This window comes from Hydra vulgaris, chromosome 06, assembly GCF_038396675.1.
Source record: "Hydra vulgaris chromosome 06, alternate assembly HydraT2T_AEP".
Lineage (NCBI taxonomy): Eukaryota > Metazoa > Cnidaria > Hydrozoa > Anthoathecata > Hydridae > Hydra > Hydra vulgaris.
The window spans coordinates 20,103,344-20,123,773 of NC_088925.1; the positions used below are offsets into that span (position 1 = coordinate 20,103,344).

At 26.6% G+C, this 20,430-nt stretch overlaps 1 protein-coding gene across 1 annotated transcript; it reads right to left on the minus strand.

Annotated features, from left to right (window-relative positions):
- Positions 1–971: 971 nt before the first annotated feature.
- Positions 972–19,395, minus strand: LOC105846241 (signal recognition particle 14 kDa protein). Its single transcript, XM_065799491.1, has 5 exons — positions 19,243–19,395; positions 6,185–6,257; positions 5,892–6,013; positions 2,926–2,958; positions 972–1,123 (listed from the first exon to the last, which is right to left on the minus strand). The coding sequence occupies exons 1-5, from the start codon at positions 19,264–19,266 to the stop codon at positions 1,031–1,033; spliced, it is 345 nt and encodes a 114-aa protein (XP_065655563.1). The 5' UTR covers positions 19,267–19,395; the 3' UTR covers positions 972–1,030.
- Between the last annotated feature and the right edge of the window lie 1,035 nt (positions 19,396–20,430).

The following is a 20,430-nucleotide window of genomic DNA, read 5'->3' on the forward strand; positions in this document are numbered from 1 at the left end:
TTACGTCACGCTTTAGGGGTAGGGAATTTTGTGGCTATTTGTTACGAGGGGGAGACGGGGGGTGGGTCTCGATTTTGTGCCGCAACAGTTTTTTTTTCTAATTTTAAATCTAGAGAAGACTTACTTTTAATTAAGAGTATCTAACCAAATCAAATCCCTCAGTTGATGCATCTACATGCTTATTGTAAAATCAACTACGCCTAAATCTTACTTAATCGATGCGTACACTCCGTTAACAGACTAGTTACAGCTGTAACAGTCTATGTGCAGTGCACGTTCTGCGCTTTGTCTTTATATGGTAAGAACTTTATTTAGTTAGTGCACAAAAGTGTGCAGCAACAAAAAAACGTTTGTGCACTAATTTTTTTTTTTAAAAAAAATCGATATCGAGAGGCGAACCTGGCACCTTCCGTTTAGCAGCCTGAAGCGGAATCCACTCGGCCACGCTAACTTTGCTAGTTATAAAAAATTATATTTATAAATAACTATTTTTGTCAAAACAAATGTCTAAGACTGCGCGACGTAATTTATGGATAACCCCTAAGGTCTCTTTCTACTATGGTCGCTGCTCAAACGAACTATCTCTAGTTCCATAAACTAAAATTCATTCTTGCGGGACTTGTCAATCACCAAAGTTGCATTCTTTACTGTATCTGTCCCTTTCATGCTCCAAAAACTTTTATTCGTCTAGTTTTTTCTTTGCATATCAATGCATTGGAACTCTCTCCAATTTTTATATTTTCCCGACTCATAGTTTACAGTTTTTTAAGACTTCTGTCAACCCGTTTACTTTGCTTTTTATCAATATTCTCCCAATATAACTCCCAACTTAAATAGTGGTTCCTTGCAGCCTTGTTGGGAGTAAATTAGTGGAAAATATATGTATATATAATTTAAATATTATTTACACATTTTATTTATTTATTCTATTGTTCGATTAAAACTGTTATTTATTCTATTGATCGAATAAATTCTAAACATAAATATATATTTTTAGTTATCGTATAACATTTGATGACATTAAAAATAATTATTGGGTTGCTTTGGCTTTTTTATTTTTCTTTGACTTCTTGTCTCTTTTCTTCATATTGTCTATATTTTGTCGTAGCACAGCAGCATAGGCCTGAAATTTAAAAAGAAATAAACAATGCTACAATAAAACCGAAGAAAAGAACTCAAGTACGATTATGTGAGAAAGTTAAACAATTTTATCTAGATACTTGTATACCAGGGTGCCGACATATTTTAATTAACAAAGAAACTTCAAGAAGACAGTAACGGTTTACAAGCAGCGAAGCATTACAAGGAAAATCATTTGATAAAGCTTTGAAGTCATACCCTTGGATTTAATGTCCAGCATTATGACAATTGAACTTTGACGCGAAATTGAATTTTATTAAACCCTATTTTTAGCTTCCTTAACAATCGCCATAGAAACGGCACTATTTTTTACTTTTACATAATAATAAAGCCAAAATCATATTTTTATCATAATAAGCCATTTTATGGTGAATTAAGTTGTGACTTTTAAATGAATGTCTTTATGACCTTCCCCAAAATAACAATGAATCTTTTAACATGACAATATAGAGAGTATACCAAAAGGCTATTATTTCAAGCTTATACAACTTAAATTTGGCAACTTAAATAATACAGTTGTTCATTTTAACATTGGTAGGCAAGCTAGTGTTTTAGTTTTATAAAAAAATGAAAGTGAGACCTGGAAAGTATTTGTTAGAAGAATGTAGAAAAATTAATCAAAAACGATTATACTTGGTCAGATATAAAAATACAGAACTTGCAAAAAAACGTAAAAATGTAATTTGTGGAAAAATGAAGAATGGATATGACAAATCCTTTGAAAGAGAGGGAAACCCATCCCAAACTGGTGCATAGTATTATTTAACTTTTTTATTCTATGATGATTTGCATATTTATCTACACTACTTTGACGTTTTTTTATGTAGGGATTTTTAAAAGTTGTTTTTCTCGGATAAAGGGTTTTTAAGCCAGCATATCTGAAAAACTAAAAGTGGTGTAAAATGAAATTTTTGCTATGAACTCATTTTGTTGTCTTCTGTAATTTAAGCGTGACAGATTTTTTTTAAAAATGAAACCACCCCTTTAAAAGGTCAACTAAGTCACAAAATTTAGTCCAAATTTTTACCCCCACTTGGCCCAATACATTAGCCTATTAAAAAATATAGTGAAAAATCTGTTCCGCTCACAGAACAACCTTGCAAGAACAAGTATTCAAAAAAGATCTTGTTATAATTATGTACATCTTTAGATGCTTTGGCCAGGATTTTTCAATACTTTGGTGTTTTTACACCTGCCATTTTACCAAGAAAAAAATTTTGTTGGTTTTTTTTAGTTAATTTTGTTAATTACTTTAATTATATTAAGTTAAATTTATAAAATATTAAAACAATTATAATAATTATAAATTAATATTGATTTACTCATAAATTATTCACAAAATAATTTTCAGGGATCTTCCACCTTAAAAATAAAATTTTATTTTTAGAATTAAACTAATTTCAGATTTTCTCCTTTTTTTAATAAAAAAAACACATAGTTTTGAAATTTAGTGTTTGAGAATACGAGTAAATTTTAAAATTTCAGTTTGAGCATCTGCATTAATTTAGGCAGTTAAGTTTGTGAGTGATGATGAAAAAGAAAACGGCATATAGAATAGCTTAAAAAGAACAAAACTATTCATCACAAAACATTTTGTAAACTTATTTTTACACAAAAGATTATCATTTTTTGTAAACTAAAAGCATGATTAAATTGAACATAATAGCCCTCTCTATTAAAAAAAGGGGAACAAGTCTTTGTTTGTTTATAAACTGGCCTTGCCTGTCAAAAAAAACAAACTGCAATACTACCACTTGTTATAACTAGGATATAGAATTAACTTACCAATTGAAATTTGTTTACATCTTTATGCATTACCTAAAAAACAAACATTTAAACATGAGTAGTTTAATGAAATGAAAGACATAAAATAAATCTAGAAGAGGGCATCCATAAAGTATGTACACAGTAAAGCCACTGATTTGGGACCCTCCGCCCTTATAATGCACCTGTATGCATTTAACATCCCCCCTCCTTCTGTTTAGGTATGCATTATTTGTTACAAAATCAAGCCCCTTTTATCCCCAACGCATAAATTTTTTAAAACATTAAAAACAAGAAAACTTTATGTTAATACGACATATCTCTGTTACATAACAGAATTTTGATTTTTTAAACTCGTGAAATTTAATGTTTTTGTTAAAAAGTAGAAATCGTGTATACATTTACATCGTGTGAACTTTTAAGAACTGTATTAAAAATAAAAATAATTTAAAGCTAATTTAAGTCTACAAAAATCAAAGCATTTTTTGTCTAACAGATTTAAGTGTTATAGTATAGATAAAGAATGTTTCTGTCAGAGAACGATTAGTTACTTCGGAGGCTGCTTTTATTCCAATAAGGAATATTAGAATAATTTGTTATATAGTTGTTTCAATAAGAAATATATATTTTTTTGCAAAAAAAAGATATCTTCCAAAAAGAAACATTCTTGACAATATGTTGTGGTATATGTTGGTGTCAATATGACAATTAATTTTATACTGTTTTCTGATTGGATGAAAGCTAATCATTCCATCACATTGACAACTTTTGCTTAAAAAGAAGACAGGTTGAAAATTGCATGCAAGGGGTGCAGTGCAATGGAAATGTTAAAACTATCATAATACTTTTAAAACAATAATTGATGGCATCTAATGTAGAACAACTTTTATGATTAGGAATAAAATTTTATTGTTAAGGATGAAAGTATATCATCTTTTGGCTATTGCTTTTATATGCTCTAGAAATTTTAAAAATAAGAACACAGTGATACAATAAATTGTTGGGCTGTTTGCATTACCTATACAGGTGGTCATCCTATAATTATGGCGTCATAAAATCTAGCTATGAGAAATATTAAGCGGACACAGCTTATCCTACTCTTTTTGTTTCATGTGGCAACATAACATTTAATAATTATTGTACTGTCACTATGTTGGTTTTATCAATAAATTTCATTAGAAGTAAAATTTTAAATTTCATACTTAATTGCCAATTGATTTACATTGTGCTGATTAAAACTTGTTGAGCAAGATAAACTTGTATTTTTATGCTTTCAAAATGAAAGTTCTCTTGGATTTTCAGGAAAATCTTTAACCACTCTATACCTGCTTGTTTTAACCACTCTATACCTGCTTGTTTTAACCACTCTATACCTGCTTGTTTTAACCACTCTACATTTTTATCCATTTGCTGATTTTTATAGTAAAATGAAAGTTTTACTATAAATATATTTTCATTACAATTTACATCCCAAGGCCAAAAAGGCCACTATAGTTGAGGAAACTCCATTAACTGTGGTTACAACCCTCGCTTTTTATCTATAACTCTGAAACACGTACCTTGACAAACAAGGCTACTGTGCAGAGAAACAAGTTGAAATGTTGCTTGTTTATATGTAAGCCGTAATTATTTTTTGAGCTTTTTTATAAGGTAGTCTTTCAATATCCTCTCCTCACCCTTATAAAATACTTGTGAAACAGTATACTTTGTTGTGAACCCAAAAATTGGTCTTGTATAACACATCTTTTTAAAATTTCTTTATTTAGTAATATAAAGTATTGCATTTTATATTATAAATATTAGCAACTTGATTCTGCTTCATAAAGCTATTTACAACTTAGAGAACAGCATTATTTATATCTTTCTTGTTGATTTATGTGTCTCTTTTCCTTATAATTTGAACTTTTTTTTTATCTTTTAACAATCAAAATTTAAGCCATAATGGTCTAAAAAATTAAAAAAAATAAAAAGTGCACCATTAAAAACGTTCAAAATGTCCTAACAGCCTAACGGGTATATATGACACTTATAAATGATAAAAAATGATTTTTCTAAACAAAATGTCATTTTTTGACATTTTCTGCTTTATTATAAATATTCTGATTTATTTATAAACAACATAAAACTGCTTAAAACACAGTCATGAAAATCTTGAAACACAAATAAAAATTTGTCCTCAAAAATAAACCAATCATATAGATTGCCTAGCTTAAGTACAGATACAGATGCAAAATATTTAATTTTACTAAATTTACTCCTGCCCTGCAAAAACACAGTTATCATGTCCAAACCATTAGGGTTGTTTCGAAAAAATGTTCTTGTACTTAAATGTCGAGGCTTTTCTGTGATATATCTAACCTTAACATCCTCTCAACATAGCTAAAGTTTATTCTGGCAGTAAGTTTTACAATTTAAATTTTAAAACTTGATTTTCTTGGAAACACAAAAAATGGATATAAGGCCTCTTGGTTCTCGACTAACGAAATAACACCTTTAATTGACCGGGCATAACTCAAAACTGTATTGTTTCATTAAAAGAAACAAAATATTTTTACAAAAATATAACTTACAAGTTAAAATATGTAAATATTCTAGAAACTCACAGTATATTTTAGAACTTTTCAAAAGGTTCTGGAATCCTCCAGAGTGCTCTGGTACTTTCCAGACCCATCCACAATCTGAAACTTTGTCTAAACTTTTGGAAACTTCCAAAATTTTCTGGTTAATTTCGTGAAACTTTAAATAACTTGAAATACAAAATTTTATAACACTTATTTCAAAGTCATTATTTTAGTATCAATAACCATAAATTCAGGTATTTCCGGAAAATTGAAAATTTTCTTACAATTTCTAAACATTTTAATTCAAATTTATATTTTACCAGTAAATTGACATCAATACATGCGATCACCACACCTAATTTAATCAGCTTAAATTAGCTATTTAAGTATTACTAAGTATTTATTAAGTATATATTAAGTACTTACAATTGTACTGTACTTCTTTTTGCCATTTGTTGCTCTGAATAGACATCTTGGTTCACCGTTTGCATGAGGATTTGGATCTGTAGATTTTAGATCACGCGGCTTGGGTTTGGTTTCACCATGATCTATAAAGCATAAGAAGCAATGATAAGAAAAGTGAATGAGCACAAATATTTCACAGCAAACTACTTTCATCTTTATCAGTAAATAATATAAAACAAGACAAAAATGATGATTTTTTTGTTTAATATTACAAACAGTTTCAGTTTATTAACAAGATTGGAACAAACACTTACATTGTTTCAAAGTAACTAAAACACTCCCTTGGATTTTAGTTTTTGAATAGAGATTGGCCAGTTGGAGGAGAAACTAAAACAATTAAAAAAAGATTTTTATAGAGGTTTCTTAAAAATACCTTTTTTTATAAAAGTGTAAAAAAAAATTATTTTTTTACTTTAATGTTTGCTTTTTTTAATTTGTAACACTACAAAATTTTTACTTTTATTTTAAGCATCCTCCTTATTTGGAAATAACAAGGATGCTTTTTTTGAAAAAAAAAAAAAAAAAAGGTTTGCTTCAAATAAAAGCGCATTTATTAGTCTGAACTGCATCAGAGACAGGTTTAATGAAGGACTTGAATTTAACAAAGCTTTTATAGAGCTTTCCTTTAACAGCTCTGTTGTTTCCCCCAATCATTAAAACTTTAAGGATCTTTAATAAGCTTACAAAGTTATCCAGCTTCAACTACTTCATCTTTGGGATAAAGAAAAGGTTGCAATGTAGAGGTTAAGAGATTGATTAATTTGTTTCAAGTTAATAGGATTGCACACATCAAAAGTTATTTTAAAGTGAATCTGTTAAACTAAGTTTAAAAGATTTTTAAAAAAAAAGTACATAAGTATGACTGCTATCCTCTGTTTTACAAATAAAGTTTACCAGTGTTTAACAATTTAACATTGGAATTAAATACCAAATGAAGCAAGTGAACACTTCAACTCAACTCAGACTTTCAACATGCAAATTATGCTATTTTGCAACATTTAACATAAACAGAAGAAAAAATCACTGTCTTATCCTTTAAGCACAATCAACGGTTTTTCCTAAACTCCAAAAGTTGATTCTAACTGTTCTATTTACCATATGAAAAAAATGGATCTAATTTGGCCTTAATGTTCATAAAATATAAAGACAAAAAACTAAAATAAATTTTAAATTTGATTAAAAAACCTTTTGTAAATCATTTGTGGCCATATTGTTTTCAAGCCCCTTTAAATTAATCTCATCCCATCATGGAAAACACAAGATATATCTTTCGGCTGGTCACTAAAATGTCTCAAAAAAGTTTTTTACATTTAATAAATGATTGCTGAGTAGAACAATTTTTATAATTGATAAATAGATAGAAAATAGAACATGGTTACAAAACAAATTTTATAACTAGGAATTAAATTAAACCATTTAAGACACCTTTAATTTTTAAGTTCAAGTTCAAATAGTACTGAAGTATAAAATACTTTGGTAATTTAATTTTGAACAAATTAAAGCAACAACAAATAATATTTGTTTTTTCTCTAAGATGATCATTTTTATCAAGACACTGCCTTAACTCCGAGTAATTAGCATCAAAAATTAAAAATAGGAAACTTCATTTCAGTATATGGTGCAATCGTTAGTCATAAAGTATAATACTTTATGAACTTATCAAAGTTAACAAACTAAAGAAAAGTTTTCATTTTGTTCATCATAAAACTAGTTTTGAGTTTCTGTGTGAGATAAAATGTCATTAAATAAAACCATTAATGCATTGAACAACAAATGAAACCATTATTTATAAATGATACTATCAAAACAATACTAACAATTATCATGAAAAAAAAAATAATAATAATAATAAAAATCAATACAAATTAATATTTAATTTTGATTTAATTGCAAAAACAGTCGTTTAATTACTAATCAAACTTGAATCTTAATTTAAAGACAATTGAATGCATGAAAAAATTATTTTTTCGAAAGATAGAGCGATTTCAAAATATTCAAGAGTAATGTTAACTTTTGCTAGTTGACAATTAGGAGTTAACTATCTTTAATAATAAATGAACAAGTAAATACTTCAGTCTCAAAAACAATACAGTAATTTTAATTTTTGAATAAATGAACATTTGATCTATAGCTCACTATTTTATTTTACTTTAGAAAAAAAATAAAACAAAAACTTTTTCATTATTATGTATGTAATTTCATTATTATATCAAATATATATTTATTTATAATAATATATTATAATAATATGATATTTAATTATATCATGTATTTCATTATTATTAATTTCATTATTATATTATGTAATTTCATTATTATGTATAAAATTCTTTATATTTATTATTTCTTTTTAAACTTCATAGTTTTTAATTTTTAAATGCAACTTATTCAATGTACGCATTTTTAAAGTTATATATATATATAAACCCGCCATTTCGAAAAGGACACAAGTCTAAAACTTTTAACAGTTAATTTATAAATTTTAATTAAAAATTCCTGTATAATGTTTTTTTTTTTAATAATAAATAAAACTTACATAAGTTATATATGTTCTTTATTTATCTACTATGTTTAATTTGTTTAGCAGTGTAGACATTTTTTCAATAAAAATAATTTTTTTGTTGATTTTGAAAAGTTTTAATAAATAGGGTTGTGTCTTTGAAATGACAGGTTCATATATTTTAATTGTTAAGTTTATCGCAATTATCTCTTTTAATTAAAAGGTGCCTTAAAGCAGTGAAAATTATCATGAAAAAAAATTATCGTGTAAACAGAATCGAAATGAAAATTAAAATAATAGTAAATTGAAATAAAAGTAAAGTTTATTACGGGCTTATGTTTTGTATTCAAATAGTTAATGTCTGTATTATATATTTTATGTAGACAATTATTATTTGACAACAAGACATAAGCCTTGTATAAGTGTAAATACCTCAGTGGTGTACACTGGATTTTTAGATGTTTGAGTTTTGACACTTGCAGGCATTGTGCAAACTCCAAACTTTTGTATGTTTATGCTTATATCTAAAAAGAATGTTTTGCAAAGAATTGGGGTGATTGGAGCTTGGGAACAAAAAAACCCTAATTTTTGGGCCCACCCAGCCCTTAACATGGGAGCAACGAGTTTATAAAATATTTTTATCTAAATTCATATTCATCAACAAATTTCAAGTTTCATGCAATAATCTCTTAGTGTTCAGTTTTTATGACCTTGCAATGTTTACAGCCCCCTCAAATTGAGAGGGGTTAAAACTTTATATGGTCATATTTTTTTTTAAAATAAGAGATTATTGCATGAAATTTGAAATTTGTTGATGAATATAAATTTAGATAAAAATAGTAAAGAAAATATTATATAAACTCATTGCTCCGCGTTAAGGCCTGGGTGGGCCCAAAAATTAGGGTTTTTTGTTCCCAAGCTCCAATCACCAGGGCTTGCGATTAAGCGAGCGCGATCGCGCTCTGCTCGTAAAATGCGCCCGAAAACGGTATTTTCAAACGCTCTAGGCGCGATAAACAACGCTTGTTCAGCTTATAACGAGCGTATAAAATAACGCTCGTCCAATAGTTCGGGATTATTTTTTTATTTTCATAAAATATTTAAAATATTTTTTATTAAAGATATTCTTATTATCAAAAGCACTAATATAAAATATAAAAAGCACTAAGTCGTTCTCTTTTGCAATAACGTAATGAATGAGCAGTTTGAAGTCGTTAATAGCCACTAATTTCAATAATGGAATGTGCACATGGAAACACAATGTGAATACAAAAATGTGCAATAAAATAAGAATAGAAAATTAGAAAACCATTATAAGAAAATTGAAACTGCAGAGTATTTTTAATCTTGTGAAAATATCAAGTAAGATTTATTTGATTTATTGTTTGTAATATTCCACACATCGTTAATAATAAGAATAAATATTAATATTAGAGTAACTTTTAAAATTAGTTTTTGTTCATAGTATAGGTTTTTTATCAACTATTATTTATTTTAACTCAAATTTAAAACAATTCTATTGTTTAGAATGTTCACAATCAAGGACATTCGAAAAAGAAACAAAGTAATGATGTCAACATTTATTAACTAGTTTGGCTTAGAAGAAATAAAGTTTTTATCCATGCATTTTAAAACACCATTGGAACATTCCAATTTTAATGAAAAATTAGTTTTCCAGGATAGGAAACATTTTTTGATTCATTCAAGAACCAATTTTGAAGCAATGGTACGCAATCGCAAGACAGGAGAAATTTGGAGGTCGACGTTCTTGAACAAAAAGTCAAAGTTTCCTAATTTATTAAAAGTTATATCGATTATCTTCGCAATTTCCGGATCAAACTCAAGTGTGTAGCGAATGTTTAGCACAGTAACTAGCATATTATCAGATCAACGTTTATCTATGAATCACGACACTCTAAATGATAGCATTATGATATTAGGAAACCATGGAAGCTGGTCAAAAGAAGAAATAATCCTGATTAAAAAGCAAGCAAAAGAAATTTATTTGAATAAGAGACGAGTGGTTCAAGTTGATGATGATCCAGTTGACTATATGACAACAGCAACAACATTGATTACAAATCAAATTTTTGATGACGAAGATGAAATAGACAGTGCTGATAAAGACATGACTGATGAATTAGCTGCATTCAGTTTCGACAATGTAGAAGAGGAAACACCGTTGACAAAAGTTGAGGGGAAAATCTGTTATTTAACTTATAATGAATAGTTTTTGAAAAAGAATATTATCAAATTATTCTTGTGTTATTTTTTTAAGATAAAAAAAAACATAATTTAAAAAAGAAATTTTAGAAAAAAATTAAATAATTAATTTGAATAAAAAATATCAAGAAATATAAAAACCATTAACCGTTAACTAAGTTTACAGCGTAACATTTTAAAATACATATGTCAAAACAACAAAGCGAAACTAAGTCACTAAATAATACTTCCATATTAAATCAATAAGAAGTTGCGTTTTTGTTTGATATTATGTTTTTATAACATAAATAGTTAAAAATAAAATCGCAATCTGACAATATACAAGAAGTTTGGAAATATAAAAATCTACTTCGTTGTAGTAGTTTCATGAGTGTGATACTAATTCAAACATTTTTTGACGAAAAAATTATGTAGCAAATAAAAAAAGATATAAAAAATAAAAAGCTTTTATGAGCATCACCTTCAGCAATTTTCATGATCGCGCTCGCCGACGATATCTCGAGCGCACATAATCACGCTCGATGAAAACATATTCTAATTTTACGAGCACGATATAACACGCTTGACGATTTTCTTCATCACAAGCCCTGAATCACCCTAATTCTTTGCAAAACATTCTTTTTGATATAAGCATAAACATACAAAAGTTTGGAGTTTGCACAATGCTTGTAGGTGTCCAAACTCAAACATCTAAAAATCAGGTGTACACCACTGAAATACCTTAAATTTAATTTTGAAAATACTGTGTTATTTGTAAATATAAATTAAAAATTGTACAAAAAAAAAACAGTACCCCAAATATAATAAAAAGGGTTGATCACTGTACATATATATGTATATATATATATATATATATATATATATATATATATATATATATATATATATATATATATATATATTCAGGGGCGTGGTGGCTCTAAAAAGCCCATGCAGAATTTTTATAAAAAGGCCTATATATGCGGGATTTCACCATATATGCTTTATGGAAAGGCCCATACGAAAATATATAATATATATATATATATATATATATATATATATATATATATATATATATATATATATAAATAACTGACCTTATTCTAATAAATCCTTAATAAAAACCAACAAGTTGTGATAATACTATTTGTAATTAATAATATTGTTTGTAATACTTCAAAATAAAAAATGGTAACAACACGATGCAGCGACCACGTTTTTGTTTTGATTTTCTTAAAACACAACTTTACCGCAAGCAAATACAATTAGTATTTTATTGTTCGAAGAACATAGCTTAACACAAAATTAAAAATCAAAGATTTTAATTTTTTTATTACTATATAATGATATTTATTTTATTGTACAATAATATAAATTTTTTTAAACTATATATAATTTTTTTTCTAAAATAAATATCCAAAATCTTGAAAATTAAAAAATTCTTTTTATTTTATGAGAAAATTCTTTTTAGTTTATGCTCTTGGTTTAATTCGGTGTTTTAACTTTTTTTAACATTTTAGGATAAACTCGCAACAGCTAAAATGCCCTCTCTAAAAATGGTGCCGTTATTGACATAGTTTAAACATAAAAGTTTTTATAATGTAGTTTCATTTAGCAGTTCATCATCCTATTTTAAATCTGTCTGAGGACAGGATATTACAGAGTGATTTCTTTATCTACATACAATAATATAAACTGTATAAAAATAAAAAACTTTATTTATTATTAAAGAAGTTTATATCAGTTTCAAAAGTTTACAAAAATGCAAAACATGAGTTCGATCCTTATTTATATAAAACTTAATTTAAAATTTAACACCAAAATATTTTTCTTAAATAAATTAAAACGCAATACAATTACTTTATAGTAATTGTATTGCGTTTTAATTCATTTAATAATTGAATTAATAATTCAAGTCCAACAATAATAATAGCTATTATTATTGTTGGGTCTGCGGACTTTCTTAAATTTATTTTGTCAACATTATGATCGTTAAAAACCGTTTATGGGTTCATTATTTTTCTCATGAAAAAAATATCATAATACATTTTAAAACATCTACTTTGTTTTCAGAGCAATATTATTATTATGCAAAATACTAATATAATTGCGCTCAAAGTTGAAATCAAGTTAAAAATCAAGTGATTAATTAAATTTAATTTGTGCTAACATAAATATTTTAAATGATTCTGGAATTTCTTTAAAATGTAGAAAAAATTAAAATTTGCCAAAAGGCCCATATTTAGATGAAAAAGTGAAAAGCCCATGCGGGAATCCCGCTTAGCTTCTGGGGCCACCACGCCTCTGTATATATTAGGGTGGAGCGATTTTGAAAATTTTTGAAATTTGATTTGCCTGAGCAGCAAATCAATATCTTTTGGTGAAAAAAGAATCTTACTCTTTTTTTTTTTAGCTTAGATGAGTTCTTGAGGTTCCTCTTTGGATTCTAAATTTTTGATGGGTCCTAATATTGTTTAAATTTTTTTTTTCTAAACTATATCAACTTGATACTTAAAAGAAGCAAAATAATATGCTGATTTTAAAAATAATATTTAATTTAATTAAAAAATTAAAAAAGTAGAGTTGTTTTTTTCATTAAAAACCCCCGTCCTCAACAAAACGGGGGTTTTAGGGTATATTTTTGCAAGTATTTTTTTCACTAAAAAATTTTTTTAATAGAATTATTATTTATGAAACAAGCATTTTTTTCTGCTTTTTTTGAGTCCAAGGTTGATATGGTTTAGAAAAAAAAAAATTCAAAAATATTAGGACCTGTCAAGAATTTAAATTCCAAAGAGGACCCTCAAGATCTCATCAAAATCAAAAAATAATTTTTTACTTTTATCTTATAATTAATAGACATTGATTTGTGTCTCAGTAATATTGGTTTTTAAACTCTTTTTTTTTTGCTATGAAAACCGCTCCACCCTAATATATATATATATATATATATATATATATATATATATATATATATATATATATATATATAAAATATATATATATATATATATATATATATATACATATATATATATATATATATATATATATATATATATATATATATATATATATATATATATATATATATATATATATATATATATAAAGAGAGAGAGTCATTGAAAATATTATTGTGAAAATTAAACTTTGATAAGGTTATTTTAGAAAAAAATAAGATTTAGATAAATACTTTTATAATTTTTTTAAAAGCAAATTTAATTACAATTTTAATGGTAATTAATTTACATAGTTAAAATTCAACAACTTCTTAAGGAGTGTTGAAACCTCAATGAAAAATAATTATCAAAATATGTTGTTTTATGAACAAAGATTTAAAAGTGATTAATAAAAAAAGGACTTTAATTAATAGTTTTAAAAATATTTTTGTTTAATAACGAATATTCTTATATGTTTTTTCCTCTACTTTTTTAATTGTGAAAAAAACAAACGCCCTAAAAAAAAGAAAACAAAAGCAGTAAATTATTTAGGTATATTATTTTGACAAAATTTTTCTTTTTTTAATTTTCAATTTTTTATAGATTATTTTATTTAGATTTTCTTTTTCGTATTTGTTTCCTTTCTTCGAGTATTGCTGTTTTTTTGTATAGTATTTGTTTCCTTTCTTCGAGTATTGCTGTTTTTTCGTATAGTATTTGTTTCCTTTCTTCGAGTATTGCTGTTTTATTTTCTGTAGTTTCTTATAGCTTTATTATAAAATTTTTTATAATAAAGCGGAATAATAAAGTTTTTATAGCTTTATTATAAAAAAAAATTACTTTAAATATGAATGAATAAGGTGTGCGACCACAGGTGTTTCCTGGGAAGGCTTGATATATTATATTGATATATTATATGACTTATATACACATATATAAAAGCAACAGAAAGTTGCAGGGGTTTCAGTACATACATCGACTATCTTATAGCCTGTTGCCTCAAAGGAGTGCTGCTATATCGACCGAGAGTTTGTCATAGGGCAGCAATCTTTTTTTTCATAATTCTTTATTCTTTTCTTATTTTTCTGAAAAAATAAAATGCACATTTTTATATTAAGAGCTTAAAAATGATATTTTGAAATTATGTCCTTATATAGATTGAGAATAATATTACAATATATATATGTATATATATATATATATATATATATATATATATATATATATATATATATATATATATATATATATATATATATATATATATATGAATGTATGTATATAATCAGCCTGCAAAATTCAGGTCGGCATTGGGCAATACCAATTCAAAAGCTGACCTATCTTTGCTTGACAGCATTCAGCTGCAGACCTAAATCTCTTAAAGTGCTGGCATGCAAAAATAAATATACATAAAAAATATGTAATATTCGTTCATTATAAGTTCATAATTTATTTATTGTAATTTTTAACAATTTTTTCTTTTTTCAAGTTTATTTTTTGTAGTTTTTTTTTCAAGTTTAACAAGTTTTGTTATAAAAAAAAATATTTATTTTTAATTCTTTTTTTTTTCTTTCTTAAAGTTATTCAAGCATAGCAAGGTTATTAATTTATTTCAAAGTTGATAAAAATTATTTTTCAAATGTCTGTTGTTCTAACGCCATTTTATTCGAAATTATAGTGCAAAATACAGAAATTATATAACTGTATTTTATTAAGTTTTAAAATCTAATAATTTATTTTATTAGTTAAAATTTAAACATAACCATATTTGATCTTAAATAATTTACATTTGATCTTAAATAATAATAAACAAACCATAAACATTTACATGTTTATAGTTTTTTAAATATTTAAGAAAGTCTATTAAGTTTAGCCTTGATTTAGTTATGTTAAACACATGTGGAGAAGTAACATATTAATTAAAAAACATTATTCTTTTTTAAAATTGGATACAAGTTAAGGTTTTCATCAAATCCATTCAAAGTTTTTTGTTAAAAAGCAACTTGGAAACTAAAAGATCAGTAATTTATAATTTAATATACTTACATAAAGTCTAACTGCTACATTTTTAAAAATACTATTGTCTATAGCTATGCTCTTATAAAGCAATGCTTTTATAATCAAATAATCATAACCCTTTTTGTAACAAAAAGCAAATAAAATCCAAATAAATTTTCGGGGCCAGTGCCAGGTTTGATAAAATTTGTGACTGGGGCTGCATAAACATTTATACATCCTAAAGTATATTCTTTTTATTCAAAATTCATGTTATATTTTGTATATATATATATGCATATATAAACATCATTATGATCAACATGATCATCATAATCATCATTACCATCATCATCATTATCATCATCATCTTCTTCTCTTTCTGCAAATGCTACACCATATAAATACTAAAGTTTATACAAATATGAAAGGATATTGTATGCCAGCATCTAAATAAATAGGAAACATATATGTTTATGTCCATAACATGTATGCATAAAGTGGAACTCAGAAGCTTTTATTCCTTCTGAACTAAAAATTTAGAAGCTTTTATTACTACTCTTCAAACCTCATTCTACAACATATTTTTCACCATCTTGAACAGTTGCTTTATTAATCATTTATTGCATCTTTTTTACAAAAACATCTCACTTAAGAACAAATGTCCTTTTATTATTTCAAGAAGCCAATGTAAAAAAGTCTCATTAAGCTCTGTTATTCGCAGTTTACTAAATCCTGTATCTTATATCAGATGTTAGGTTCTAGAGACTTTTGGTTAGACTTACTTTAGTTAATGACAATGTCATTAACTAAAGTAAGTCTAACATTTAATCTTATTAACTATATAATATTTAATTTTTAAAAAGTGCTAAATCAGTGGTTCCAATTTTTCAAAACTTTAGAAATCACTTTGACCTCTCTAACTATCCTACGAATAGTCTTCACTCTATTATTAGTTTCTTTATGTAAAGGTTTTGAGATTATTAAATTAATTCTTACTAACTGCAGTAATAAAGTTATTCTTGAAGGCCTACACTCTTCTTTATTTCAAATAACTTTAAGGGTACCATAAGGTATCTTGTTGTACCCTTAAATCTTTGCTCCTGTATCGTTTCTTATCTACAAAATCAATCTTTGTGAAAAACATCTAAAGTGGCTCTATTTGTTGACGACTCAACTTTATACTCTTATCTTGAGAAAAAATCCTCACTTTTTGATTGCTTAGAACAAGCAGCTGACTTTTAATCTGATCACTTTTCTGTAACACCCTAAGGCTTGCTGTGGCTTATAGACTTAAAATCTGTAATTTTTGGGCAAACTCTGAACTTAAAATCTGTAATTTTTGTAAGACAACAAAACTCATTTAATAACAACCCTCTTACTCTAAGACAAAGTCTAAAAGCACATTGTAAATGTAATGCGGTCGTGGTATAGTGGTAGAGCGCTCATATCATACTGAGTTTGATCCCCACCACGTCCCTGGTAGTACCGCACTCAACTTGCTTCTCTGCGCAGCGGACTTGGTTGTCAAGGTTCGTGTTTCAGAGTTATATAGTTCAGAGAGAATTATAACCACAATTATGTAGCCTCCTTGCCTGTAGTGGCATTTTCAGCCTTGGGGAGGTGAATGAACATAAAAAAATAATAATAACAAATTAGACCTACTTTATCTGCCAAGCTCCCATTGTAGTAAGCTTGCATTTCTTTCTTTTTCTACAAATACAATCATGTTGAATGTTCAAACTATTATCTCTATTACGATAAACCAAAACTCATTCTTGCTTGTTACTTATTCAACAAGTTGCATCCTTTTATTGTATCGGTCCTTTCATACTATATAAACTTTTATTATTCCAGTTTTTTTCCTTGCACTTAAAAAAAACCTTATAACTATTAGCCATCTTCATGTTTTTCATTTATATACAACCTACAACTTTTTAAGTCTTCATTTAACATTTCCTAGTATTTTTACTTATTCTCTATTTTAAAGTATCTCATAACTTAATAGTGGTTGCTTGCAATCTTGTTGGAAGTAAATTAGAGTTTGAAATATATAATTATATGCCAGTATTTAATAAATAGTAAATGTAAGCATAAAATTATAATATATAAAATAGTATAAATTTTTTTTCTAGCCCCAGCTATTAACCCTGCTTAATCTTATAGTTTAGCCAGCGCCGGGAATGAAATAACTTTCATTTTTAGCTGTCACTAACTAACGTCAGAACAGTACTCCCATGCCGACCTGAAATTCTTCAAATTTCATATGCTGGATAATCAAATAATTATATCACTAAGAGTGTCTTTTTGTTATTAACATATTTTTATTATTAAATAGAAATTTAAGTAAACTTTTTTTATTTCTATAGAAACTTGTATAAATATTCTTGAGGTTGCAAGATGATAAATAAATTTTTTTATCATAAATATTTTTTTTATGGGTTGTTTTTAAGTTTGTTTAATAACTTCATATACAAAAAAATTTTGATATTCTTATAGATTTTAATAAAAAGCTTCACAAGGCTTTAGTTTTTTCTTGTTTTAATTTAATTTGATTTTTTTTTTGGATAGCAGTTATATCCAACAATTGCCATTCAAACTTTTGTAACAAACTTTTTTACATAATCATCAAAGTGGTTTTTAATAAAATTAATTACTTCTTTTATCTTACTGCTTAAAGCTTTGATCTTACTGCTCAGAAAAGTTATAAAAATGATAAAAAGTTGCTTAACAAAAATTTTCAAAACATTTTGTCATGCAAACCAAGTTTTTAAAGATTTTTTATGTTTCTTCTACACTAATAAGCAATTTGATGACAACTTTAATTATAAAATATAAATGAATAATAAAGTTAGTCAATAGAAAACTTCATTTAAAAAAGATAAAGCAAATAAACATTATACACCAGAGTTATCATTATTACTTTCTCTTTCTAAATCTGATATTATCAATACAGAAAGGTCAACAACACATTTTGCATCAGTAGATTTTTTAAAAATATCTAAATAGCAATGAAGTACAGCATAAAGACTTTTTATTTTATATTTATATCATGCATCCAGTGCAGAATTTGGGTAAAATTTATTCAAGCTGTATCCTTTTTTTCCTATTCATAAAAAGGATTCAAGAGATCGCATGATAGTTGGTTTCTTCAATAGATTTAATTCTATTAATGCTGAAAAACATGCATTCTAATTTAGCATATGTAAATTTTTTTAATATGTTAACACTTAGCTTCTGCATTTTTTTAAAAAAGCTAAGTGTTGCTTTTTGAACAATTTATAACTGTTGTGCTAAAATTCAAAATCAAGCAGGTTAAACTTGAGCATTAAATTAAATATGAGAAATATTTAAAGAGATGAACTTCAGTGACAGTGAAAAACTTAATCTAAACTTCAATGACATTCAGTGTCATTATCATTGCTATCAAGTCTAAAAATCAAGATGACAAGAAGTTGTAACAAAGATATATTTTACATCATACTATGATTTTATTAAATATCTCTCATGTAATTTTTTTCTTATAAGGTAACTTTTATCTGAAAAAATTTAAAGTACTTTGAAGTTTTAAAATAATATTTATTACTAAATTTTTTTTATTATCAAAATATTTATTATGCAAGCATTTTAAAAAAGCCAAAAAAGTCAATAAAATTTTCATTCAACTAACCCCTTCATTCTCTAATAAAACCATGACTTTGAATTTACTTCAATGATCATAATAATAAAATAGATTTGAGATTTGATCAGCTTATGTATTTTTCATTCCATAAACAAAAACGTGTACTACATTTAGGATTGACCGGATGTTTTTTTTTTCCGGCGCCGGAAACCGGTAAATTCGAATTCCAATAAATTTTGCTTTCGTATTTTCGTAGTTAAAGGAAAGCGGAACATCAGGACTTTGAAGGCTTCAGCCCCCTTACTTTGAAAAGTTTAAAAACTTTTGATATTACAGCCCCCCACTTTTTAAGTCAGTACTAAAAGTCCAAGTTTGCTAACTGTACTATATGGTTTACATATAAATTTGCAGACTTAATGTTAAAATTCATTGATAGGGGGAGGGAGGGGGAGGGTAGGTCATACACCATTCGCGCCAGCTTTGGATTTACAGTGACTTATAGTGATACATGAGGTCCTACCACTGCTCTCTTCACCCGTCCGTTTAGAGCGGAAGAACTTTACTTGATTTAGTCGACGTCAAAACCTTCCAGTTAAGCTGAATACTTTTTTAACGAAATGATAGTTTACTTGTCTTTTATGACTTTTAATCATGACTAAAACCCTAAACGAACCCTTATCCTCAGTCGATGTATTTAAATTTAGTTCTTGGTATTCCTATTGCCACTCAATATATTTATGCCAAATAATATACAAAAAATTATGTGACAGCAAGTCTAATAAAATCACCTTTCTTGCTAACGTTTGAGATGTTAGAGGTTTCAGGGTGATTAAAAAGAGCATTGTAAGTATTAGGGATCGTCCATAAATTTAATCCTTCGTTTAAGTATTAGGGATCGTCCATAAATTGTAAGTATTAGGGATCGTCCATAAATTACGCAACGCTAAATTTACTTACAGAAATTTATAAAACAGGAGTAGGAGGTCTTAAGCTCTTTTACGCGGCGCTCTTTTGATTTTTTATTAACTTAAGGCTCTCCGAGGGAAAACATTTGACCTTTTTTGTTTTGTTTACTTGTGAAATTTAGCGTGGCATAATTTATGGAAGATCCCTTATCAGAAAAAAACTTTTGCTTTCTGAATCCATTATTTCATATGTTTTTGATAACGTTTACAAAAGTCAAACAACGAATGAGTTCCATTTGTAATTAAAACATTATCGTTTTCATTTAATGAT

Excerpts from the sequence above, each read along its gene's own strand:
- LOC105846241 (XM_065799491.1), bottom strand. The coding sequence starts at position 19,266 with ATGGTTTTATTAGAGAATGAAGGG. Across the intron at positions 6,014-6,184 it reads TTTAGTTACTTTGAAACAAT|ATCATGGTGAAACCAAACCC; the intron begins GTAAGTGTTTGT and ends TATGCTTTATAG. Across the intron at positions 2,959-5,891 it reads AAAAGAAGTACAGTACAATT|GTAATGCATAAAGATGTAAA; the intron begins GTAAGTACTTAA and ends TTTGTTTTTTAG.